General features: G+C 40.1%; 1 protein-coding gene across 6 annotated transcripts in view; it reads right to left on the bottom strand.

Annotated features, from left to right (window-relative positions):
- CHD2 (chromodomain helicase DNA binding protein 2) overlaps positions 1–27999 on the bottom strand; it is a 122716-nt gene that overhangs the window by 26402 nt on the left and 68315 nt on the right. For 5 of the 6 annotated variants that reach the window (XR_006293183.1, XM_043554764.1, XM_043554767.1 and 2 more), the window contains 16 exons: positions 27403–27565; positions 26502–26654; positions 24257–24328; positions 20674–20823; positions 19682–19830; positions 18589–18685; positions 18076–18168; positions 14742–14912; positions 13577–13752; positions 10194–10235; positions 8743–8882; positions 4152–4290; positions 3808–3958; positions 2547–2669; positions 1185–1313; positions 109–249 (listed from right to left, as the gene is read on the bottom strand). Coding sequence is in view for 5 of the 6 variants with exons in the window: in XM_043554764.1 (XP_043410699.1) it covers positions 109–249; positions 1185–1313; positions 2547–2669; positions 3808–3958; positions 4152–4290; positions 8743–8882; positions 10194–10235; positions 13577–13752; positions 14742–14912; positions 18076–18168; positions 18589–18685; positions 19682–19830; positions 20674–20823; positions 24257–24328; positions 26502–26654; positions 27403–27565 (2089 nt within the window). In the remaining variant the exon portion in view is untranslated. The remainder of the gene's footprint in view (positions 1–108; positions 250–1184; positions 1314–2546; positions 2670–3807; positions 3959–4151; positions 4291–8742; positions 8883–10193; positions 10236–13576; positions 13753–14741; positions 14913–18075; positions 18169–18588; positions 18686–19681; positions 19831–20673; positions 20824–24256; positions 24329–26501; positions 26655–27402; positions 27566–27999) is intronic. The other variant, XM_043554766.1, reaches the window with a different exon arrangement.

The following is a 27999-nucleotide window of genomic DNA, read 5'->3' as shown; positions in this document are numbered from 1 at the left end:
ATGTGCCCATAAAGAGACGATGATTTCCGGACCCTCAAACCCCATTCTAAATCCTGGAAGAAATTTCAGAGGCTGTGGGTATCTCAGTAAGTAGAAGGACACTGATACCTTCTCTTTCTTATCTTTTGACTTCTTCCTCTCCTTGTCCCCTTCTTTGTCTTTCCTAGAACTCATTTGTTTCTCCTTGTTCTCCTTGTTCTCTTTCTTCTTCTGTTTCTTTTTCATTGGACTTTTTTCTAAGCCATCATCCTAGAAAACAAACAGGGCTATGAGCTTTAGCCACAAACTTTGTATCTACTCACCTACTTTCTAGAGAGGAGCAACCGTCTACATTGGTTCATCACTACATCTACACTTGGAAGCTTGTTTTCACGCTTACAGCCTTAATGCATGCACTCACACAACTCTAAACTCCCCAATGATAAATAACCAGTTAGGCCTGGAGCCGCAGATGCTCTTGACTCACATCTCTCTAATTCTCACAGCAACCCTTCAACCAGAGGCATTATCATTCCCATTTCACAGACAGAAAAAACTGAGGCCCAGAGATGTTATATACCCACCACCTAGTAACTGTCAAGGTTGCTAGTTTTTGAATTCGCGTATGCATGACAAACCCATGCCACTTTCTGCACCCGCTGCTGATCCTCTTGGAGCTAATCTCAAAGTACCATCACACCCAAAGGGAAACGACATAAAATCCCATAAAGTTGTTACTCCCTGAAACAACACACCAAATGCTACCAATTTTTCAGTTTGCTCAGGCCAGAGGTCTCACAAGCTGCCAGGCCCCGGGCCAAACCTGACCCACAGAAGCGTTCTGTTAGCCCACGAAGCACTGAACAGCAGAGCCGCTGCCCCTCAGCATCAGGCACGAGGCCCCTGGTGAGCCACAGTCCCCACCACTCCCTAACCTTTCTCACCGCAAGGCTTGGTGTCGTGTGCCATTTATCACTTCACCTTGCACGGGTCCCTTCATTTACTTCCACTATCTAGGACTCTGCAATGGCTGACTTAAATGAACCGATTCCCCTCTCACGGGTTAAGCAAAGACATATAGATTCTATTTTCACTTTACTGACTCTGCATATAAACCAAACACATCTTGAATGGTTTTATATATACCACTTGGCAAAATAAATGTAGCCTACAAGCAAACTGTCAACTGAAATCCAGCCACATACCTTTACTTCTCCCTCTTCCGATGGATTGTCTGAGTGTCTAGGTGATGAAAACTCAATCCCATGCTCATCTTTCAGCCTGGGCTCTTTGTTTTCCTTCTTTACTCGAGGCTTCCGCTTCTTTAATTTGGCCTGGAAGAGACAGAAAATGATGTTAAAACCACAAATCAAGTCCCTTAAAAAGCATGACCAGGTAACATTAGGACTCTTCGGAGCAGGAGCAGTCATACAATTCAAACGAGAAGATTCAAAGGCAATTCAAAGCATGCAACTTATTCTACCTGGGGGAAAAAAAAGGAGAACAGTCATGTAGGCCCTATACAGGTCCCTATGCCACATAAAAGCCTCCACATCCTTGAACCTATGGATTCCAGTATTTGGAATTCACACTAAAGATAGAATACAGAAGAATTGGAAAAGCACCTTTATGCACAAAAATACCAATAAATTTAATGTGAGACATAACAGTGACATTTGAAAATCGAGAAGTACACTCTATCTAAAAATTAGGAAAAAGGTTAAAATATGGATCCACTCCAACATGGTTCAGAAATCTACAAGTATAAACATGACCTAATCTGTCCCTCCAGAACCTAATGTACACTTCATACTCAACACGCTGTCTGGAGAATGGCACTACTTACGACACTATAATATTAAAAATGATCAGAAATGAAATGTGACTTTATATAAAATTTGTTTTGTTTGTAATACAGGGAAACAAATGCAAACGGCAGAGCTCTCAGAGGACTAGGAACCAGCACCCACAAAGGCTGCTAGTACCAAATGTAACCTCTCTCCTCCTCACTGTGATTCTCATTTGAAATGAAAAATTGGGAAAATAAAAGCAGATTATGGTTTAGATGAGTTCACTGGCAACTCTGCTGGTATTCTTCACTGAGCAGGTAAGGCAGTCCTAGCTGAAGGCCAGTTTCTGAATCCACCGAATCCACTAACCATCCATTAGACGTACGGGACCCATCATTCAAGCGGCCCAGAGTCAGCTACACCAGGTAAACCTGGTGGTACTCATACAACAACCAGTACCATGTTCCAAAATTGAGGAAGCAGCATAAAGAAACAGTAAAAGCATATGTCTGGAGGTGGGGCTGGGAGAGGTGAGGACTATTTTGAGGCAATACTGGAGGACAGTGGGCTTGTAAGAAAGGTGCCAAGATGTTTAGGTCAATTACCGAATGAACTTTTCTATTATTACCAACCAAAACATCATTATTGCACCCTCAAAAGCAACACCTGACTATGGAATGTACCTCCTGGAGAGGGCAAGCATCCCTTCTCCTACCTAATTCTGCAGGGTTGGAGCCTCGGCCTGCTGAAGGATGCCCGGTCGGCTGCCCCACTCACCTCTTCCCCGCCCGTCACAGCCCCCTTCTTCTCCAGACTCTTCCTGAGCAGCTTCAGCAAGTAGTCCGCCCGGGTCTGCAGCTGCTTCCCCTGCGGCTTTTTATCCGTCTCCACGGGCAGAATCTTCAACAGGAAAGGAAGAGAAGCACCCGCCACCACCCATGTCCCGGTTAGTGGATCCGGATACACAGAAACAACAAAGAACTGAGCAGTCCTTTCCCTCCCCAACCACCCGAAATACAGATAAAGCCTCAGATCCTATCTCACGTCCATGGCTCCCGGTCACTGAAAATCCCTCATGAGCCGTTCTCGTTTTACAAAATGGGATGGAGAAATCCAGCTCTCCCACTGGCTCCTACCTGTGCTGTTAACAGGGTAGAACAACTCAGGTAGGAGGGGCTTGTTGGCTTCATCTGCTAGAGCATCCCAGCCGTCGTGGATTTCCTCCTTCCAGGAGCAGGGAATCCCTGGAGCTAGGTTAAAGCTTCGTTTTAGATTGAAAATGCTTCTTAGAGCATTGCCGGAGAGCACTGAGCTATGCCAGGACGTGGTCCGTCCCTGCTACCACGGTGGGACCTCTCGGGCCAGACTGGATTTGGTCTCAGTGCTTATGGCAGGGTGCTGTCACCCTCTCAGAACACCACACGTGGGATGAGCATTGTTTGACGTGCCAGGAAAAGCCCTGCCAGGAGCACAACGTGGAGCGCGTCCTACTAAAGTTTGAGCCAGTCAGCTTTCCCTGCTTACAGCTCTGAGCACGGCCTCACTGTCTGGTAGCCTGACTGCAACGGGTAGGGTGGGAGGCTCGATTTTGTGGGAGACGTACAGCAAGGTTTAATCCCATTACAAAAAACACCAAGGTGTGGCTCACTCTGTGTGCAGAATGGAAATACGACTGCTTCAAATACAGTTTTAAAGAAGCGGCCAACAATTAAGGCCGAAGAATCCTTGTATTATTAATAATCTTACCCTGGTATTTGTTGCAATGACATTAGATGTACCTTCAAGAAGAATCAGAATTTTAAGATTTCTCCTGTGATTTCCCCAAAATTTCACCTGGCTATTATCTTCATCTATGTAACAGTGCCCCAGTCCACCAAAGATGGTAATATTCCCCAAAACAAAGAAATCCCAGGAATTTACTACTGTACTAATTTCAAATTTGATCCCCCACCCCCCAGAAAATAGTTAAAAATAAGTTATCAAAAAATATGTATTATTCAACAAATCTGGAAATCTCCAGCATCACAGATTTACTTACTTTGTCAGTTAACTTAAGCTCTGGATCCGTTTTAATTAACTCCCAGTTTCCATAGCCATGCTCATAAATTCCCAGGAGTAAACGCGAATCATCCTCTACCCCCCACTCGACATCGAAATGTGCAGCTTTCACTCGACAGGTTAAGCAGTATCTAGAGGGATTTCAAAAACAGGAGGACATGAGAGGGGGGCCCTTTCAAATTTGGAAATGAACGCAAATGACACAAAGTATCCTGATGCATTTTACAAAAGACAGTGAAAACATGACCTGACAATCCATGACTTAACCCCAAATCCACTTTCTTACAACACAACCACTCATGAGTATGCACAGGACAGACTCACTTTTTTTTTTCTTCAGGGTCCACAGGGATAGATTTATGCAGCATCTCAAACTCTTCCTCATGTTGTATAATGGATTTCACATTAACCTGAACCCCAGATATTTTGATTGTTGGGCCTCTCTTTTTCCCTGGTCCTTTCCCTGAAGAACACCAATTTCACATTAGTTAAGTGAGAATTTGCTGGAGTTCCAACTCCTATTCACTAGAAATCGATCTGTGGCTTATTGTTATAGTTCAAAGATATAATCTAAAATCAAAAGTTTCTCAATGTTTATAAAGTAGCCTCCAAATAATTCTCCAGATTTTTAAGATTTAGGATTTTTTTTTTAATCCACTGGTATTTATAATTCTATTTTAACTTTCCTGTTTGTTTTATACTTTGGTTATAAAATTAAAAGTAAAAAAGAAGATTTGGAAGGATGAATAGTAATACTGATTTCTTTCGTTTTCTAACTATCCTCTTAACAATTCAAGAAAACTTGAAATTTTTTTTTATGTTTATTTATTTATTTTGAGAGAGAGAGAGAGAGAGAGAGACAGACAGACAGACAGACAAAGAGAGTGCAAGCAGGGGAGGGGCAGAAAGAGAAGGAGAGGAAGAACTCCAAGCTCACAAACTGAGAGACCATGACCTGAGCCCAAATCAAGAGTAGGACACTTAACCGACTGAGCCACCTAGGAGCCTCAAGAAAACTCCAGTGTTACAAAGATGATCTTCTCCATGAAAAAAGTAGATCAAGTTAATACCAACTGAAATGATGAACATAAGGTGTCATGGAAAGACTTCTTTAGCCCTAGTGCCAGATTAAAATAATCCTAGAATTAAAGATGAAACCCAGTCAAATCTAGTCATAGTCCAGCACAAGATGATGACACTTGTCTATGAAAGAAAAAAATGGCTCAGAGCCTGAAAAAAAATTTCTTTTTTGTTAACATTCAAGTTGATGAAATGATGCTATGATTATAAAACATCATTTAGATACTCTTCTGTAACCCGCTAGAATTCACTTGCAAATGCTATTCCCAATACAGAAGAGAGTTGGAACAGAATGTGAGAAAGTGGGAAAGGCACTTCTCTAAAACTCAGAAATCTGGATTTATTCCCAAATCTGCACATAGTACCCCTTCCTCCCTTCCCTTTTCTCATTCTCACTTCTAGTTATTAACCTGAGTATCAGTTTCCCCACCTTAAAATAAAAGGATTACAACAGAAATACGGGCAAAGGACAGAGACAACTCACAGAGAAGCAAATACAAATGATTCCTAAACATTTGAAAAATACTCAACCTCACTCACAAGAAGAAAAATGCAAATTAAATATATATGCATACCATTTCTGACCTATCATGTTGAAAAATTCAAAAATTTGAGAAAATTATGTTGGTGAGACCAAGAGACCAACACCCTCATTCAATGCTTGGTGGGAGAGAATGGTGCAAAATGGAAAGCATACACAATTATCTACCAAACACTGTAAAGCGAAAGATTATACAGCTGAATGTCCCTTAACATATGGTATATCAGTAACAGACTATGCAAGTCTTAAAAAGAATAAAAATCAGGCAGTGGGAAAAAGATGAATCGTTTTTAATGGTATTGAGATATACAGTAACCATACAAAAAATAAATAAAATTGGGTAAGTCCAAGTGGGTCAGAGATATAAAAGTAAATGAAATCATACAAGAGGAGAAAAAGTCACAGTGAATTCCTTTTTATCCTGGGAGTAGAGGAAATGTTTTTCACGGACTCAAAACCTAAACACAATAAGGTAAAAAGACTGATACATTTGATTATATAAAAAATTTAAGTTTTTTTAAAATGCCATAAGCAAAGTAAAAAGACAAATTACAAACTATAGGGGAAAACCAGGAACTTCCATCAGAAAAAGAGATCCTTGGGGCGCCTGGGTGGCGCAGTCGGTTAAGCGTCCGACTTCAGCCAGGTCGCGGTCTCGCGGTCCGTGAGTTCGAGCCCCGCGTCAGGCTCTGGGCTGATGGCTCCGAGCCTGGAGCCTGTTTCCGATTCTGCGTCTCCCTCTCTCTCTGCCCCTCCCCCGTTCATGCTCTGTCTCTCTCTGTCCCAAAAATAAATAAACGTTGAAAAAAAAAAAAATTTTTTTAAAGAAAAAGAGATCCTAAAAATTAAGACCAACAGCTCAAAAGAAAACAAAGCAGAAAATGGGTGGTTCACAGATGGCTCTTAGAAAAACCTTACTCATTAAAAGAAAAACAAGACACCATTTCTCACCTATCATCTTGGCAAAAACCCAACCATTTGACAATATCCTGTTTGTGAGGCCTGTAAACACCACCAATATCCATTGCTGGTGGCAGTATAAATGGTACCAGACGGTTGGAGAAGAATTTAGCAAATTCCAACCAAGTCATACTTCCCCAGGACCCAGCAAACCCCTTCCAGAAACCAATCCAAAAGATACGCTGGCAGAGATACGAAACAGCATATCCATTAGACTACAAATTCACTGTGGCTTTCTTTAAAATGGCCAAAGACTAAAAACAACCCAAATATTTGTTGCTCGGGAACAATGAAGTCCGAACTAACATTTACTACGTGGTGGAGCACTGCAATTGCAAAAGGAAGGAGTGATCTCCGCACGTGAAAATACGAGGAATACAACAGGGGAAACACACACACACACACTGAAATTCTTACAGAGAAACAGTAAAAAGATAAACCCTAAAGTATTATTAGAAACACCGACCTATGGGGGAAGAAGAAAGCAGGACTGGGGCTGGGATGAAAGTAAGATTCTCTAAATGAAACTTGTTTCAGAGTTTTGGAGCTTTGGACCATGTAAATGAGAGTTAAGTCAACATGAGAAAAGCAACCCCTGAAAGTTGAAAATAAATGAAACTTAAAAGGGGGTTGCGCTATTAAGTGGGTAAGCTAACAGCAGAGAGAAAAGAAGAACTTCAAATAATTTTAAAACACAGTATTTTGACCGCCCAGAGCCAGTGGGATGAAAAAAAGCAAAGAAATCAAACTTTGAGGAGTAAGACTGGTATTGATATTTAGAAATGTGTCCAATGTAGGATAAGACAAATACATAATTATGTTAGCTTTTTTAGGAAAAATTTCCCGCTTGAAGGAAAGAGTTATCGACAATCTTACATCTGAATGAGAAATGTCATCCTGAACCCAGAGTTCATGGCAAATACAGATAGGGGGAACAAGTTACCCAATGGCAGGAGGAAGCAATTAACCGGATCCAGAATGAAAACACGAATCAAAAAAGAGGGATGTGGGAGGCAGGGAACTGTTACAAGGAAATTTCACCAAACTATACTGGGAGATAGGAATAGCAAGGCGCAGAACATGTGCTGCATTTTTGTGGGAATAAGGGGAAAAATATCATCTATTCATTTTTTGTAATATGTATTTTCTTATTTCTAGAAAGATACAAGAAACAGGGTACCCGTTTTTAAATTTTGAACCCTGTGAACGTAAAATTTATTCACAACAATTACAATGAAAAAAGAAAACACTGTAAACTTAAAGTTTATTCTTGGGTGTATTCTGAGTGCTATAAAAACATGAACTGGGATCACTGTCCAAACCACTTAAGTTTCTTTCACAAAAAAGGAAAAGACATCTAAAGAAACTTTTGACTCTACTGAAGATATTTTAATTTTTTTAATATTTATTTTTGAGAGAGAGAGAGAGAGCGTGCGTGAACACATGCACACATATGGAGGTGGGGCACAGAGAGAGGGAGACACAGAATCTGAAGCAGCCTCCAGGCTCTGAGCTGTCAGCACAGAGCCTGACAGGGGGCTCAAACTCACGAACCATCAGATCATGACTTGAGCCGAAACTGGACACTTAACTGACTGAGCCACCCAGGCACCCCATCTAACTGAAGATATTTTAAAATTCTACTACTTTCGATAATGCCCTTAAAAAAATCTAAAGCACAAATACCTCTTCACTGATCTTAGCTAACATTGCAAGCCAGAAAACATGCTAATAGGCACTTTTCAGGTATGGGATTACACAGTAATCGTTCTAACCTCTGAGGCTGGCACCGTTACTCTCAGCAAATGAGACCATTGAGAGGGTATAACTTGTCACTCATAACAAATTCTAGTGCCACGAAAATCTCGCTGTAACAGAAATGTTTACAATATTCATCTCCTATTTTATTTATTCCAATTCTCTAATCCTTTTAAGTCTGCCACAACACAACTCATGTTTGTATATCCCAGATAATTAGAGATGATCGTTGTCAACAAGGTCCTCATTTGTAGCTGAAATACAGATGTATACAGTCAGCTCTGCCCACTCAGGGCTTTAGAGCGTTAACACGAATCTAAGGTTTCTGGAGCAACATCAGAAGAAAGCACTCATGCTGTTCATTACCTCCACCTTCTGCAAATCAACTTCGTTTGTGAGTCGAGCTCTGGGATCTCACAACACTGAGCTCACAGAAAGGAAGGTCAGAATACACACCTCAAAGGATTAGGGATGCATGGGATAGAAGTCTGTTCTTCAAAAACCAGCCCCTTAGCACAATTCCCATTCCCAAGTGCCAGGTCCAGGAGAACCATGGGCAGGGACTTGCTGACTTACCCTCGCTGGCATTTTCTTTCAGCTGTTCTTCATACTCCTGCATTGCTGATACACAGCTGTTGTGAATCAGCTCACCCAGGCGTTTCAGATCCGCTACGGACTTATCTACCAGCTCTGCATCGCGGGCTATGCACTCCAGCCTGAGGAAGGACAGATATGGGGACACATCAAGGCCCTGTGGCCACTGTTCTAATGTCACATGAGCTACCACCTGGTCCCCTACATGCTTGCTCCTGCAAAGACATCTTTCTCTCCTTTCCTCACTGGTTGTGTCAAGGCTCCACCAAGAGCCCTCCAACAGTGACGCAGGGCTAATGTACGCATCCCATCATTAAGAACTGTGCCTTGGAGTAGTTCACAAAACAAAGTAATTTCAAAAAACACAGGGGAAAGGAGTCGGCTTTCTTTACTAACTAGATGGGCTGTCTGACAATGGTAGCAGGTCAAGTGCCAAAAACTGCACTACTCTGCTGCTTTGGACAAGCTCACAATCCTTTCTCCAGTCCTACTCTCATTCGTTACAATATTCCTAGAAGCAAAGTACAGTTACTGCTACAGTATGTTTCACTGATCTCACATGAAGCATGCAAATATGTTAACGTCTAAAAATCAGTCTGCCCAAAGGAGCTAGACACACTTTCCCAGACCCTGGTGATTTTTATGGTACCGGGCTCAAAGACCAGCATTCTGACCTGGAGGATCAGCAACAATCCTGGCAAGGTGCACCTGACTTTCTTGGTTTCACTGTTGCTACTGCTACACATCACTGCTTCCTCTCCAAACAGCCAGGACAAAAACACACAGGCTTGTAATGTTCTACTACTCCAGAAGTTTATCAAGAATAAGAGAAAGGAATCTGGTATTCCCTTCAAATCAGTACTATTATTTATAGGATATATTGCTAATTCTGGACAAAGTACTAAACTAGGTTGAAAGAGTCTTGCTGAAATCCAACTTCTGAGTTCATTTTCAGAATGCACGTAAAATAGTGAAATAGTAATGACAGTCAACCTTTAGTAAGTTACAACTGGAAAGGTCTCAAGCTATTTGCATTTAATCCTCATGACACCCTATTAAGAAGAAGATGACTACAAAATCGCAAATTTACATTACTGAATAAGAACTAGGATGCAAACAGTTACTACATGTATTCTTTCAAATGGAATTTTGTGAGCATCGCTTCTGGAAATTATTTCTTTGCATTACAGTTTTGAATGTACTTGCTACATCTTCCACTCCAGCAAAATCTCTCTTCAGATGGTCATCTTTGTCATCCCTCCCCAAAAGGCCGTGTACAATCACACAACACGCTAATATTTGTTAAAAAATGTTTCCAGGAAAATAAATGTTCTTAGCGTTAGTACTAAATGGAAAGTAGTACCTCCCCCCCCCCGCCAAAAAAAAACCCTGCTACATAATAAAAATGAAAAACAGGTGGATAAGGAGCTTACCGTTCAAGAGGGAGACCAAACTTCTTATATGCCTTGATGAACCTGAGAACAGGATCAATAAAACATATTAAAAAAGCGGCTCTTAGCTCTGCTGATGCAAATACAACACATCCTGTGATGAAACACGTCATACACACTGTCAAAACAGACTGAGCCCAATCCTTGCAACTGCCACTAACTAAAAGAGTGCTAAATGACTCTGAAACTTGTCAACTGAAAATAACGAGTGCTAAAGACGTAGTCAAAGTAAAGATCAATTTTACTCAGTGACTGAGCAAGAAACTGAAAGGGTCATTATAGAGAATAGAGACCTAACTCTAAAAATACCCTTCAGAAGGTACAAGTTTGTGGAGTTCAATATGGAGTAAATGATTCAACCACCACAACTCTTGGGATAAGACTCCAATATGGTTAACCTCTCTATTCAGTCCAATACTGTTACTATCGATTCCACGTGGTAATTATTTTTTATTCTTTTCTGGTCAATAACACAACTGTAAGATTTTTAAGAATGCCTCAAATACTTCTGGGAACAAGGCAAAGTAAATATATGATTTAAAAGTTCTTAGGCAAAACTATTTTGGAAACTCTACTGACTCCTCCTGTGCAACCTTATCTGCAAACAAAAATCCAATCGATCCACAAGTCTCTACCCTTAACTGTGTTCTATGCTGGCTCGTGTGTCATCTGCTTCCCTCCCAACAGCTAAAAAGCAGGATGTCATGATACATCATAGTCCTCACCGTCATCTGCCACATCACTAAAATCAGACGTTTAACCGACTGAGCCATCCAGAGGCCCTCATTCATTCATTCTTAAGTTTTATTTATTTTAAGAGAGACAGCAAGCATGAGTGGGAGACATGCAGAAGCTGACACGAGGCCCAATCTCATGAACCATGAGATCATGACCTGAGCCAAAATCAAGAGTTGGACGCTTATCCAACTGAGCCACCCAGGTGCACAGCCTCCCGCTCTGCCAGCTGATTTTTTAAAACAACTGCATAAAGCAGTAATTATAAAACTGTGTTGATGGGTTTATAACATGTAAAAATATAACTTGCTTGACAATAATAGCACAGAAGAGGATTGAGGATTAAAGCTATATTGGAGTAAAACTTTAAGACAGCACTGGAATTAAGTTGATGACACTCCAAACAAAACTGTTTCAAGTTAAGGTACTAATTATAATCTCCAAGAAAACCACTAGGAAAACAACTGAAAATACAGTAAACGAAACTATATGGGAAAATTATGAGAAACACAAAGAAACAAGGGAATTAAAATGATATACTAAAAAGCACCTACATAACACAAAAGTTTGTAGCCCTAGGAATAAAAAAAAACAAACAAAACATAAGACATAAAGAAAACAAATGGCAAAATGCAGACATAAACTCTAACTTCTCAGTAATTACATGAAATGCAAATATGATTAAAGACTCCAAAATAAAAAACTTGAAAGAACAGATTTTTAAAATATGATACAACTACATACTGTCTGTAAGAGACACAACCTAGGTTCAAAGACAGCATACTGAAGTAAAAAAGAGAAAAAGATAGTGTGCATACAATATCCAAAAGGAGCTGAAGTGGCAACACTGGTACAGATTTTTTTATTTATTTATTTATTCGACAGAGACAGAGACAGTGCAAGTTGGGGAGGGGCAAAGAGTGCGGGAGAGGGAGAGAATCCTAAGCAAGCTCCACGCGGCCAGCACAGAGCCTGACTCGGTGCTCAAACCCACAAAACTGCAAGATCATGACCTGAGCCGAAACCAGAGTCAGATGCTTAACCAACTGAGCCACCCAGTCGCCCCCAGTATCAGATATGTTAAAATGAACTTTAGGACAAAAAATCATTACGAGAGACCAAAAAAAAAAAAAAAAAAAAAAAGAGAACATCTTATGATAAAAGGGCCTATTCATGCAGATCAGTAAGGAAATGGAAGACTCAGACAACATGGAAACAAACAGGCATAACAAACATCTGTAGAACGTTGTGTCCAACTATCACAGAATATGTTCTTTTTTAAAAAATTTTATTTATTATTTTTGAAAGAGAGAGCGAGCGCACGAGCAGGGGAGGGACAGAAAGAGGGGGAGACAGAGGATCTGAAGCAAGCTCTGTGCTGACAGCAGACAGCCCCATGTGGGGCTCAAACTCACGAACCACAAGATCATGACCTGAGCCGAAGTTGGACGCTTAACCGACTGAGCCACCCAGGCGCCCCCACATTCTTTTCAAAATAATACTGAGGGTAGGAGGCAAGAGGACGTAAGGTATACATATAAGACTACCTACAAATTCAAAATGGTTACGATGATAACATCGTAAGTATGAGAGGACATATACTCTACTCTGTCAATGTTTGTATATATTTACACTGTTCCATAATAAAAAAAGAAGGAAAGGATAGTTATAACAATTCAGGAGAAAATAAAGACCTCACAGTTTATATTAACTTGGAAGGACTAATTGATAGGAAGTATCTTCATACTATTTTCTTCAGCCTAAAATAAAAAACATCATGTAAAGTGGGAAAAAAAATGCTTACAAGCATTTTTGGAGGGCAGATGTGTACGAATTACATACCAACAAATGTGCAATAAGTATGGACACAGACATCTAAAATCAGTTACAAGTGAGAAAAGGATGCAGAACCAGTATGTTGGGTATACTACTAATAAACCAAACCACATCCAAATGGGTATCAGCTTGATGGGAAGTGAGCTGGGAAGACCAAGGGTATGAAAGTAGCATTATCCATACTGTTTTAATTTTTTACATTCATACTATTTCTTTTATATACACAGACACTTGGGCATGTGTGCATTCTAATTTTTTTTTTTTTTTCTTTCTGAGAGAGAGAATTCAAACTGAGGAGAGGCAGAGAGTGAGAGACAGAGAATCCCAAACAGGCTCCGTGTTGTCAGCACAGAGCCTGACACAGGGGCTCAATCCTACAACCCATGAGATCATGACCTGAACTGAAACCAAGAGTCGGGGGCTTAACCAACTGAGCCACCCAGGCGTCCCTATATTCCTATTCTTAAATAAAGAAAAAAAAGAAAGGCTCAGCCCAAGTTTACCTCCAATTATGTCTTTTCTCTTGGCTGGACTTCCTTTGTGAAAATGCTCAGAGTAACCAGAGAACAGAACAAAAAGAGCTGAGCAACCAACAAGAGAGTGCTCAAGCGAAGGAAACCCTGGAGAGGGAAGAACCATTTTGGAGACTCAGGGAAGGATTCCGTCTCCTGCCTTCCTTGCAGGTTGTCAGCCTCTGCCCTCCCTGTCTTAAATACCAGGAATCCCAGCAGCCCACGGCTCACAGCACACCCTCCAAACACACTCGAGTGAGAGACAGCAGAGCCTCCACAAACCTTCGGATCTCTGCATCAGTAAATCCCTCGACAAGGTCCTTCCGCACACTTCGGGGGCGCCCCCTGCGCTTTGGCTTCTTGTCATCATCGGAGTCATCAGTCTCACTCTCAGAGGCAGAGGATCTCTGGGCTTGCCTCTTGGACTCAGTGTCAGAGTCACTGTCATTTGTCTGAGCCTGAAAGGGCAAAGTCACATTGTAGCTAGTGCCAAGCACAAGAGGCCAAAGGACCAAAGCCAGCCCATCTTAATTCTTTAGTACCCGGAACTTTTCATCCTATCGGACACGTCCATTTTCCTTTAAGAAAATAAGAAGGCAGATTTCACATCATGAAGGTAGACCTGCTTGGGATATTCACATTTCCAGAGATATACTGAAACGTAATGCCAAGTGAAGTGGAATAAAACTATCTGAATTGTAGGTTCATGTTTACTTCCTTGGGTAAGTTACTTTACCCCCTTTGTGCTTACGTTTTCCATTTGTAAAATGGGAAGAACAGTACCTCTTACTTGGGTTTTCATGAAGATTTAAATGAGTCAATAGGCACAATAACATGACTATGCCTGGCACACAATTAGTGCTCAATCAACGGTAGCTACTATTACTAATATTCATTTGCTATGACCTTGGCCAAATCTGTTATGTCCAACAAACTGGGTAATAAAACTTGTTCTACCTATATCAATGTTGTTGTAACAATTAAATTAGATGGAGCTTGTAATGGTGCTTTATAAGCTGTGAAGTACGTGTTTGTTCTCTGTTTGCAGTCATATAATCTCTTACGAAGTATTTATACCAAGTGCTATGAACAAACACTTAAAGGCAAAAGGAGGTTGGCTCTAAAAGTCAAAGGCACAGTCAAATAGAACCAAGCTGCTAGGATTACTGGTTCTAATATCAACAGGAAAATGCACATTTCTGCCAAACTCCAATCCCATCCATCCGTCTCACAAAGAACCAATTTATAAAGATCAAATGTCAAACCGGTGCACTCATGAGCAATGCAGAGTGCTCTTTCTCTGAGAATTTTACTCTAAAATATTCCTCCCATGTCAAGGCAACAATGTAAAGCCTCTTTCTTGAATAATCAGTACTTCCATAGTAATTTAATAATTAGTACTTTGCAGAGTAAGAAGTACTTTCCTATCTTGATCTCACTTGATCACCTTTTTAGTGGAACTCCGAATTCGAGGCAACATATAAATTTCTTCTAGCTCCTTCTGACGCTCTTCCTCCTCTACTTTTTTTCTTTGCTCCTCTGGAATGATCTCATCCCAGTCCTTGTGAGGCCGCTCTTCTAGCTCTTCTTCATCTTCCATTGTTGCAAAGTTGGCAACCTTCAAACAAATGGACAACTCATTGCCTGACTGACATTTCCCTATTTCCCAAACACCATCTGCTAAACCTCCAACTCAGCCAGCATTTTTAATCCAAATAAGACACTGTAATATCAGAACTCCTGTGATATTACATAATCAGATAATCAATTATCTGCTAATCTCTCCCTTATTCTCCCTAAATCATCCTGCCAAACCCTCATCAGAAATATTACTGAGAAATAGGGAAACAGATATAAAGATATAAATTGTCTTAGAAGTTTTATGCAAAGATTTGTTGTTAAATCATACACAAATATGATACTAACTGGAAAATTTAGAGAGTTACTTAAATACCAATCCATTATGAAATTATCATTCTAAATTATAAATTGCTACTAAGTAGTGCTCATTGGAAATAATGCATAACTCAAAGCAGAAGCAATCAATACCCAACCAGCTGCCTTACTCATTTTTATCCGAAGTATAGAAACTAAAGGTATGCAATGATTTCATACACTCAAAAGTGCACGTTACTCTCAGAAATGAAAACAAGAATACAAAACACAAAAAATTCAAACAAACCTGGAAGAATATTCCATTTGTGACATATCAAATATTTACCATCTGGCATCGATTTGTACATATGTACACATACGTATACGCGTATGTATACGTATTATGTATATGTATATATGTACACCAGAACAAAAATCATCTAAGTGTACGCATTTCAAAGACTCAGACTGTGGCTATACACAGACACATCCTACAGCTCTGGTCAGCCTCTGAGCAGTGGTGGGCAAGCCCCAGACACAGGCTTCACATCCTTTTCACATCCTCCCATCTAGTCTTTAAGGCTATAATTAAGTACAAAAGAGCTTTTGGAGGTTCCATTCCTCAAAGTCACTTAGAACTGACAGTGAAGCCAGAAGTTTATGACTTTTGGCCACAATTAATTCTAACTTCCACCACAAGATACTGTGGTCTTCAGGATAAGATTTTTATAATTCCAAGGCAAAAACAAGAGGTATAATTTCTTAGACTGAAAATTTAACATTTTCGTTTTATAAAATCATTTGCCCAATCTCTTAAATTAAATACTGTCTGTAATTACTTTAGATCTGACTTTTAAAACAGCTAGATAAAAATAACATAAATGATATAAATACATATGTCAGTGGTTCATGCAGACGGGAAGTGAAGTGGTTAAAGCGCGAAGTGGTTAAAGGCCACACGCTACAGGCCAGACCCCCTGCCTAGTATGTAATCATAACTCTAATATGTGTCACCTTAGCAAATCTACTTAGCCCCTCTGTGCCTAAGATGCCTTATCTATAAAACGAAGAAAATAATATCTATTTCATCCTAGGTTTGTAAAAGGGCTTGAAGTATCCAAATATCAATTACTTAAGAAAATAGTAATCTTAAGTAATTACTATTACTTAAGAAAATAGTAATCTTAAGTTATCTCAAAAAGCTTACTATCTTTTCCAACATATTAAATTAGGATAATTTAGGATTTGTGGGAAAAACAAAGTCAATTCAGTTGAAACACTCCAGAAATAAAAAAGCCCCTCTAGGGTAGACAGACTCTTACTGTTAATCAAATCACTTGATCAGGTACTGAAATGTAACAGCCAAAAAGGCTTTAGAAAGGCAAGGGTCACCAGTAATATGCTGACCACTTCTGATTAACCTGTTAATATGCAGAAATTATTATACCTAAATAATCACATAATATTTTGACCAAATCATCGTGAAGATTACTTTTTAAAAGACAGTAGTATTCATAGAAGTGGGAGTCCAGTACAAACAGTAATAATTCACCTTGAGCCTCAAACACACTTACTCTGATCCTTTGGTTTATTCAATTCCTTCTGTGTTCTTCCTCTGAGACAACTTCTACCTGTGGCCAAACTTGGATCTCGTCACATACTAGTGCTCCCTTCCCAACACTTCACCCATCTCTCTCACAATCCTAAAGGTTGTACTGCATTTAACCATCACTGGAACCTTCAGATGTCCCCTGCTTCTCTAACCTGTATGGAAGCAGCCTGTAGCCAATCCTTTCAACCATGTTCTCACTTGAATTCGGGAAACTTTTGCCACGTGGACAATCCTCAGTATCACAAGCCAATCTCCCACCTTGGGACCAGCAAATGAACCAATCCCTCTGGCTTCAAGTACCACTGAAGGAAGTCATATGACCCTGCTGACTGGCTCCAACTTGAAGTCCTATCTTCTAAATTCAGCTTACTCCTCCCTTCAGTTCCTCCCGTAACTCTTGGCCCCACCTATGGCTGTCTCAAATCATTTCTACTTTATTTACTTACTGGTAATTAGAGTCACCAAGGAAGGAATCCCACATCTTCTCTCCCCTCCTAGACCCTGAAGCGTACCTTCCTTTTTCTTTTGAAGGCCAACTCCACCACCATGTTTTTGATTATATCCCTTCTACTCTCTTCTAAGGCAATGTGTTATCAAATTTTCCTTCTTTCCTTAGAACCTCCAATATCTCCCTATTCTCAAGCTCTTTCCTCAACCTAAAGACAACATCTTTCAAAACCCTTGCCTTCCTTGACTCTTCTCATAAATCACCTTCACTACACTCTTTATAAGCTTTTAAAGTAAGTCTATATTCAATGCTGCCACCTCCTTCCTATTCATCTGGTGCCCAGCTTCTGCACTTAGATCTGACCTCATTTAATTTTGTTGTATCAGACACCACTCTATATTGCTCTTAAGAAAAAAAAAAACAAAACCACCAAGTCATCAAGAGCTTTCTGTCACCTTCTGTTTCATACCTTTGACCTCTTTTGTCATCTGATTCTATTAATGTCTCTCCACAACCCCTTCCACACTTTCCAGAGCTCCACACTATCTGCTTCTCCACATATCTCATTGACACATATTCTAAGCCCCTTCACCAACTTTTCTCTATCCACTGACTCTGACTGGGAAGGACACACCACGTAAGCGACTACCTCCACACAGAAGGCTATCTATAGTCTACACTCACGATAACTATCTATACACACACCTGGAACTCGGGAGAAGAAAGGTAAGAGTCAACTGAGGTAAATTAAACATAGAGCACCTTGCACACAGGAAGTACTCACAGATAATTAGTAGTAGTTAATAAATCAATGCTGAGAATTTCCTCCCACAATAATTTTCATACCTTAAACTGTGACAGAAGCTCATCTGTCGCACTTGTTGACACTTCATTCTCTCTAGTTTCAGCCAAGCGTAAAATTTCATCTATGTCCATTTCCTAAAGGGACACCAACAATACAATATGGTAAATGGTCAACAGTTATCAGCATGAACTGCAGATGTTTGGTGCAAATAAACCAAATCTCCTTTCTGATACTTCATTTACCTTTACAGTACTCAAGCTTATTCCTTTACCTCTAATGTCTCAAACTATTATTTATATAAATGACAAGGTGAACTTAGGAAATAAAACTGGAATGAAAAGGAGCAAAGACAGAATCCTCAAATGCTTTTCTCATTCTTTCCTATTCTATTTAGTAAGAGCTTTGAGCTCTATTAAAAATAAAAAAAAAAACTATACCCTTCAAGTAATTACTATTCTTTATAAACACCTCTAACAGACTCAAAATCTGCTTCCAGAAAAATTTAGACTCCCACGGATGCTTGTCAAAAACGTTTTTTCCTCATTGTTAATTACCTGAGGCTCTGACTCCTCCCCTTCAAGTTCTTTGAAGAGATCCTCTGCTCCAAATTTCAAAATAGCTGTCAGCTCTTCTTTATTAAAAGGATTTGAGCTGTAGAAGTAAAATGTAGTTGTAATCTCTCAGGAATGTCAAATAACCTCTATGGAATTCTACTATAAAATAGCTACCCTTCAAAAAGGAGTCAAATTACTGGTAAATTCTGCCCCAAGAAAAATGATCTCTCAAAGATTTCATTTTTTTTAATCCCCAGGATAAGTCTGTGTTGGTAAAGCTAACCTAGCAGCAGACTAAGAAATGAATTATTTTCCCGACAGCTCATCCATTACAGGGTTAAGAAACATAATTAGCAACATGAAAGAAGAGAATTCTTTTTTCTTTGTCCTTTGACTCAGAAAGTTATCGTTTACCAAGAATTTTCAACCTCTCATCTTTGGTCCAAAATAAAAGAACCAAGCTTTTTCCATTTAGGTTCCTCTTGAATGGAAAATGATCTGAAAATATTCTTTTTAGGGAAGGGCTCATTTGACTTCTACTTGTGACAGAGGCTGCAGGGAGGCCTCAGAAGACACTCAGCAATTTGGTCAAAACGTAAACTCAATCAGAGAAATAATTGTGCTCCTAAATAAAACCAACTGAAACTTGACTATCTTCCTTCTAGGCCTTTCTGTTTTTAGTAGGAAAAGTAACAATCTCCACACAAACATTTTTCACCAATAGTAAACAGCGGCCAACCCCATCTGGCAGATTCTCACTACTGAAATGTTTAAGGCGACTTCGCACTGAGATGAAAGTATGATGGAGGGGCATGTGGCTGCCACTGCTGCAGCGTCAAATGTCATATGTGGAGACAAAACCAAAAGGCAAGCAGAGGGGCAAGAAAGGGAGAGCACATGAGCAGAGGGCTGAGAGGCAAAAAAAGAAATTAAAAAAATGAAAATGACATCTTGTGGTCTTGGATTGGCCTTTTCTAGGTAATTAATGAATAACACCAGTTGTAGAGAATCCTATTAGAAGGATGAATTCTATGAACTGTTGATGTAAAATCAGTTTGGCTCTGACCACCTCCTCTGTCTTTCTGGCACTTACTTGGACCTTCCTGAGTTGTTTTCTAGAACTGTCCGGCCAGTGGTATCCATGCGCTGAATCACCAGATGGTCCAATACCATCTTCTTTTTGGCCCGTTCAATGATCTCCTCCTCCACAGTCCCCTTTGTAACCAACCGGTAAATATTTACCTACACAAAGAGAAAAGGTTATGTTTATACCAGATCTCTCTCTCTCTCTCTCTCTCTCACACACACACACACACACACACACACACACACACACACAAAGTTACCTCTGTCTAAAACCAAGAAGAGAAATAAAAAAAGACTTACTCTCCTACCAGAAATGACTATAAGCCATCCATCCAAACAGGTGGCTTGAGTAGATGCAATATTTTTACCGTAACCAGTTACAATCTTAAATAAGACTGCCTCTAAAGAACTATTATTATAGCCTATTCTAATGATAAAAATCTTGCTAAGAATAATCAGTTTCACTGATGAAAAGTTTCACCAAAACTGAACCTCTGGCCGAATATGAAACTTAGGTGTTACCCGATACTAGAGCAGATTTTGAGATTCACATGGAATCTCAAAGCAAAAAACAAAAAACAAAAAAAAGCAAGCATGTATTTTTACAACACAGCTCAGAGCGAACACTGTCATGTATAATAAAAATAGGCCATTTTAAACAATGTTAGATTATTTAACAACTTACCCACATTAAAATAGAGAAAAATTTCAGTTCTAAATCTATTCATCAAATCTCTTTCCTGGGGTAAACCTGAAAGTCATTGGTGATGTACTTTTCAAACACCAAAAGAGAACAGTTCCCTAAGAAGTTCATCTTAGCCCCAAAATACCTTAGACGCCTTCTCTGTACTAATTAACAAGCAGGCATCTACACTTAAGGAAATGAAAGCAAACCAGGACAAAAGCATTTTACAAACATCCTGGAAGGGCTAAATAACACCCCCCACCCCCACTTTTCCGCCTCCCCCAAACCACATCCAGATGTCTCTCTCCACTGACCTGCTTCTTCTGACCAATTCTGTGGGCTCGGGCTTGTGCCTGCAAGTCGTTCTGGGGGTTCCAGTCAGAGTCAAAGATGACGACCGTGTCTGCCGAAGCCAGATTGATTCCCAGGCCACCAGCCCTTGTCGAGAGCAGGAAACAGAAGTCCTGTACACAATGCAATATACTACTTTATGCAGTGGCCTTCTCAGAAACAGTTTCACAGTCCAATAAGCCCTTACACCTGGAAACCCCTGCAGGTGTGAAGAAAAGTGAGATATGATGGACAAACTTTATGGAGGCTACAAGAATGTCAGGGACTTGATGGTAGAGTGAATTTTTGTTTCATTAAGCTGAAAGAGTCAGTGCAGTACACTAAGGAGTAAAGTCGATTCTAATAAGGCAACCAGAACCAAAGAATTAGTGTTTTCTCCCGGCTAAAACTAGTGTTACAAGCAGTTAACAAAATCCAGAGAAACTTCATTATCAAGGGGATCATTCCAGCAAGTTGCCTAGACACTCATTTTCTGGGTAAAGGTGAACTATGCCTCATAAGGTAGTCGGTTAAGTGGGTGAGGAACACAGCGACACTGCACCAACAGATCACATGCACTGGGACCAGCAAGAAGCACAGGATCCCTGATCAGCACGGCACACGCACAAAAAAAACGGAGCTGAAAAAAAATGTGCGGAGCACAAAAAAATGTGTGGCTGAAGAGTCACGTGCAGGAAAAGACCCAGGCTCTGACATACTCGTTTTCACACCAATAATAGAGAATAAGCAGCCATGTATACCTGCCTGCACCTGAGCGCTCAGAAAATATGGGGCAGGAGGCAGAGAATAAATTATGTGAGTCAGAAGAAAAGAAAGCCAAACAGATTTCTATTTTTAGGGCATTTGATCATGTATGTCAAAGGCTGACACCTTTTTGGCACACAAGTGACACTCAAAAACTGGTAGTTCTGAGTTGCATTTTGATAAATGAGTGTATTTAATATACAAAGACACAACGAAAAGCTCTCCACAGTCTAATTAAGTCACCCTCACCAGCATTTGGCCATAAAAATTTTAAAAATAGAGATAGCGGTCTCAGAAGAACTTTAAACAATTCCAGTAAAGACTGATCAACAGCTGTGCTGAGGCACACACTTCATGATGCTTGATACAAATACCAAGCGACACGCCACACTCTAATTTACAGAAGCCTACAGGTAAACAGTGGACACTTCAGAATGAGATACCTACACCAAATAAAACACGGGGTCTGAATTAATCATAGAAACAATTTTCTCTATCAAAGATAATATGAATTATAAGATGTTATTTGTGTCTACTATCAAACTGAAGAGAGAAACTCAATGAAATTCAATGCTGCTAAGGGTGACATAAAAATGGAAATATGCACAAGGAGTATGAATATAAACAGTTTTGGGAAATGTAGCAAAGTATACCAAAAACCTTTTTTAAATGCTCATATGCTCTTGACTACACATCCAAAGACAACAAAGTATGTGATCAGGTTTAATCATTAGGTTAAATAAAGGCATGAGCATGAGAAAATACTAGAAATTAATGTTTTTAATCTTTAATGACATGGGAAAATGCTCACAGAATTTTAAATGAAAAGTGACAACTATATGCAAAAGGATCCAATTAGGTAAACATACAAATAAACAGTTACATTCATTATGAATGGAAACACACCCCAATGATGTGAGCAGCCAGTTGTCTCAGGAATGGGGGTTTTGTACAATTTTTCTTCTTTGTACTCTTCACCATCTCCTAAATTTCTAAATGTGCATCTCATATTTCCCCCCAATGTTAAAGTATTTAATTTTTCTTAATAAAAAAGGCTCAGATGTGCAAAAACAAAAAAACAAAAAATGGTAGAAAACCTGTATCTTATATACAGCCATGGGGTGAAGAATTGAGATTAAAAAAAAAAAAAAAAAAAAAAGCGGCAACTTTAGCTTTTCTCTGAGAGAAGGTAATATGAAACATTCAAAATATGTTTAATGTTTATTTATTTATTTTGAGAATGTGCAAGCAGGGGAGGGGCAGAGATAGAGGGAGAGAGAATCCCAAGCAGGCACCGTGCTGTAAGCACACAGCCCGTGTCCATCTCATGAACAATGAGATCATGACCTGAGCTGAAATCAAGAGTCAGATGCCTAACCAACTGAGCCACACAGGCACCCCTCATATTATTTTTTAAACCAAGAGTAGGGAACACAAAACCAATTTCAATAAATACTAAATAATAAAAATAGCTAGCATTTACTGAGTACTAGTTATGTGTCAGGCAAGGAGCCTAGTGATTGCTGTGTGTGGATTACTGCATTTAATCCACTAACATTTTAGGCTAAAGAAGCCAAAATACTTTTTGTCTAACTAGGACTACGATGTGCAGTTCTAGAGGCAGAAGACATACCATTTTGGAGAAACAGACATAAACACTAAGAATTTAGCATTTAGCCCTTTAGAAAGCAGAACATTGTTAACTAAAATTTAAATGGAAAAAAAAAAAAAGACATAAGAGAACTCTTTATAACTTTAAACGTTATGTTTCATTTTTTGTTCTTGGTGATAGTTATATGGGTGTTTTCACTTTGTAAACGTTCATCAAACCCTATACTTAAAATGTGCGTACTTTTATTTTTGAGAGAGCGAGACTGCACTGATAGCACGGAGCCCAATGCAGGTTCGAACTCAAGAACCATGAGATCGTGACCCGAGCTCAAGTCAGACGCTTAACAATCGAGGCACCCCAAAATGTGTGTACTTTTTTATATGCATGACACGTCAATTTAAGAAACCGGACTTGAAAAAAATCAAAAGAAAGCAGAATGTTCAGTCCATTCTACCTACACAAAGTAGTGGCCCAGGCTTCAGAAGCGCTCATGTTCTCTCTGAAACTCTAGTTCTACTTCTGGCTGTCTCTGCTGATGCCTTTACCCGCACACGGGGCTACAGTGTTTTCTCCACTAAACCTCTTCTCCCCAGCTTCTCTCAAATCCCACAGCATCTAACAGTCTGATATGCACAAACCACAATATTACTATGGTTTCTAACTTTTCCTAAGCACCCCTTCTATATGTGCCTTAAAACCAAAATACTTAAGAATGCAAATCTAAGGTGGACAACACAATTTAAGCCATCTCGTACCAGCAATCCAACAAATATGAGACCTGGCAAATGTATTTTTCAAGCCTCAGTCACCAAAAAAGTACATATCAGAACCTTCTGATGTAACACACATGTAAAATTAATCCCACAGGCCAGCCGTCCCCAACCCTTGCCTTGCTGCTCTCCCAGGCCCAAAATTTTGCTATCTGGAAGTGACTAGAGAACACTCAGTTGATATTAGAACTACTCTGTCAGTAATCCGGACCAGGGGAGATAAACAAGCATGCATATGCTTTTCTGGAATAATAAACAAAATTAAGAGGCATCCTTTATATTAGTGATTTCTCATTCCATTCTCAAAGCAGGAGAAATTTACAGCGAACTGTTTCTGAAATGAAATCTATTAAGCCTGAAAGGCTTTCCCCTGGACACAGAGCCCAAGCTGCCCAGATAACAAAGCCATGCATGGTATACCTCAGACCCATCTGCATTGAAGTGGTCCAGGGCCTGTTTTCGGATTTCTCCCTTGATGGAACCATCCAGACGCTGTAAAAATAAACCACAAGAAAATCATAAGGTAGGAAGATCAGCTACACTCTGAACAAAACACCAGACTTGCAACCTTTATCATTCCAACAACACCCACTTAGTAAAAATAACCGGAATGCACTGGCAACATGCTGTCAGGGGACTGTGCTTAAGCAGCACATCCTACTTGCCCAAGCTCTCCAGTTACAGACTCAAGGTCAGAAACTTCTGGATTCAAAGGGCTATCTAGGTTGATCCAAGGATCAGAATGGCTGCTGGGGCCTATAAGGAGAAAGATGGCAATACTCAAGCTGTGCTCAGAAGCTGTGTTTGCTCCTACATCTATAGGTACTAAAGAGATCAGGACACTGTACCACTGGTCACCTAATAACTAGCTCATACAGAAAATGGTCCTTCTTAGCTAATGCGACTACAAGGTGCACAGTTATTAAGGGCTACACAAACCAAAAAATTTTGTCTGGAAACATTTTGCCATAACATTAAAAGTGTTAAAATTAAGTTGATCATATATCCCAGCTTTTCCAAAAATTACACTCTGAAATCAGAGCAAAATGTTTAAGCAGCCAAAACGCATATTCAAGAGAGCCTCTGGCATTAACTAGTTCTTTTATTAGAGTATGTGTCAGTTCTAGATCCTAATGTCACCATAGAAAACCGTATGTCAAAAAAATACTTGAGAACTGTCACCTGTCATCTGTACACATAAAGCATTTCTTACTCTTTAAAATCATATTCACATGTCTTCCCCTTACAATCACCACTTGAGATGAACAAAATATCTCATTTCACAGAAGGCAAAACTGACCCAAGAGATGATGTCAGCTGGCCAGTGATGGGCGAGTGGCCAGGGACATAGTCCATGGAAGGACCTACACCTCCCCAGCTCAGAGCTCTACTGACCAGACCCAGAGCCACAGAAACACACGTCAGATCACACCTGGCAACCCTCTTTCTCCTTTCTTACTTACCGACTCTGTTCAAAGCCTTAGCCCAAATATATGTTTAAATGGCAGGTTCAGAGCCTATATTTGAAATCAGAGAACCTAAATGCTCTCCTTTATAATTCCCATTAATAGAAAACAGCAGCCATGCCAGACCCAAGTAGACTGCAGTCTAACATTCCCTTCGGAGAATAGAAATGAATTTTTGTTCTACTTGATATCAAATGATGAGCTTGACCTGAAAGCTCGTCAGACACACTGAGAGATAACGGTCTTTATGCAGCGTGCTGATTTCTTAAATAATAACCACAGTATTAAACCACATTCTAAGACAGCTGCTGAAAGACCACACAAGATATTATGGATATGACAACACCTTTCAGGGCATTTTGAAAGACAATCTGTTAGTGAGTTTAAAGCTTGGCCTTCTTAAGAAACAATCACTAACTCCAAGTTTCTTCAATACCAGTCTAATTACATAGGTTGGTTGGAGAGTCCATCCACTCAAAGTCAAAGAAAGAATATTTCCCAGACAATCTTAAACATCAAAGCACTTAAAGGTTATGCCAAAAGTCAAGATAAACAGCACACACGTCCATAAATGTATCGGAGAGAAGTTTCACACAGTCTAATACCCAAAAAAATACTGTGCTGACGAAACTCCTCTCCCTCTTATCTGGTTTTTCTCCTTACATTGTAGGAGATAACTGAGTGAAAACAAAACTCCACGGTAACAATCCCACAGAGAAGAGAGGGGCCACCTGCTTCAGGGCCCAGCAAACTTTTCACATGCGCTGATCCTCTGAGTCCCAGCCTCACAGCCAGGGTCAGCTTCCTCTGGGATGAACACACAGAACTATCACCTCTCTCTTTCTTCCTAGGAACTGGACTTCTGTAATTAGGTCCACACTCCTTCCTCTCTACTATTACCCCGGACATGGGGCCATAAGAAACCATCTAACACATTTCTCTTGCCTGCTTTTCCTCTATTACTCACCTCTTTACTGCCCCCCCACCGGCCCGCCCCCAAAACAGAATGACCTCACATGACCATTTTCATTACAGGGTAGCTTAAAGGTATGGAAATAAACATAAAGACCCTCCTGGAACCTTAATTTCAATTTGTTTCCAGCTAGGAAACTTGTTTCCTAACTTTAGGATAATTTAACAAGCAAAGCACATAAGCCGGAGAGAGGCAGGCAGGGACTCCAATTCTTGAACGTCCTTACCTGGAAAGGATAGTGCTTGATAGTCAGGTACTCAGCCAGGATGTCCAACATTCGGACCATCTGGGAGAAGATAAGGACTCTATTCCCCCTTTCTCGAAGTCTTGTCAACAGTTTATCTAATAGAATCAGCTTCCCACTGCTCCTGATCAGGGACTGGAGATTAACAAGACATTCCAATCATCACACACCAACCCATACTTCAATTTGCCCTTAATCACAAAGAGTTCCTTTATTTCTAATTTTTGTTAACGTTTATTTATTTTTGAGAGACAGAGACAGAGAACAAGCAAGGGAAGGGCACACAGAATCTGAAGCAGGCTCCAGGCTCTGAGCTGTCAGCACAGAGCCCGATGTGGGACACGAACCCGTGAACTGTTAGTTCATTACCTGAGCCGAAGTCAGATACTTAACCAACTGAGCCACCCAGGCGCCCTGAAGAGTTCCTATTTTTAAAATCATCTTTAGGGGCACCTGGGTGGCTCAATCAGTTTAGTGTCCAACTCTTGATTTCGGCTCAGGACATGGTCTCACTGTTCGTGGGATTGAGCTCCAAGCTGGGCTCCGCACTGACAGTGTGGAGCCCGCTTTCCATCCTCTCTACCCTGCCCCTCTCGCACAAGTTTCGCTCTCTGTCTCTCTCAAAATAAATTTTAAACCCATCTTTAGGCTGAAACCCCATATAGTCTGGCTGACAAGTAATTCCTGAAATGCTCTTCACCTGGTTTATCTGCGACATTATGCTTTCCATACTTCTCCTATTTAACTTTCCTCATCTGTTTTTAAAGCTTCTTTTGATGCTCCATGAAGAGTCATCAAAGGAGGAAAGAAAAGACTTTAATAAAAAGCATCTATAGACACTGAAGTGCTTGAGGACTTCATTACAAACAAGGTGGCCACACACCAGGAGAACCTCCTGCCCGTTCTCTCGCTCGCTGTCTTCTGGGGGTTTGATTAGGTAGCAATGGTTGCAGCATTTTTTCAATTCCATCACAATGTTCAGGAAACCAGACGTGCTGCCTCGTGTTCCCTTGGCAAGAGCCTTGTAATTCCTGGTCAGAATCCATCTGCAAATTAAAATAATGACCTTCAATTCAAAGAGAGAATCGGAGGCATCAGATTATAAAAGAGAGCAAAGTTACTGGAAATATAAAGACCAAAAAGGCCTAGGACCGTTAAAAACCATGGAGGGATATTTCACTTTGCATCTCCTGCCGCCCAACCAGAACCGCTCACAGCTTGAGTCTGGTTCAGAGTGTTAACCACTGGGTAAACATGTTCTACTGGGCATTTCAACCTGACTGAACACAGGAATATTAAAAAGAAATAACAGTGAAATATATGTACATATACACACACATGTGAAACAAGGACTGTCACCGAAGCACTCTTTATCACAACATAAAAATGGACATAAGTTGCCAATTAGTAGGAGACTAGTTAAATAAAGATTACCAAGAGACAGAAGCTATGTATCCATTTACAAACTGTTGTAGAAGGA

This window comes from Prionailurus bengalensis, chromosome B3 (assembly GCF_016509475.1).
Source record: "Prionailurus bengalensis isolate Pbe53 chromosome B3, Fcat_Pben_1.1_paternal_pri, whole genome shotgun sequence".
In the NCBI taxonomy this organism is placed as follows: domain Eukaryota; kingdom Metazoa; phylum Chordata; class Mammalia; order Carnivora; family Felidae; genus Prionailurus; species Prionailurus bengalensis.
The sequence above is the reverse complement of the archived record's forward strand: the minus strand, read 5'-3'. Positions and strand labels throughout refer to the sequence as shown.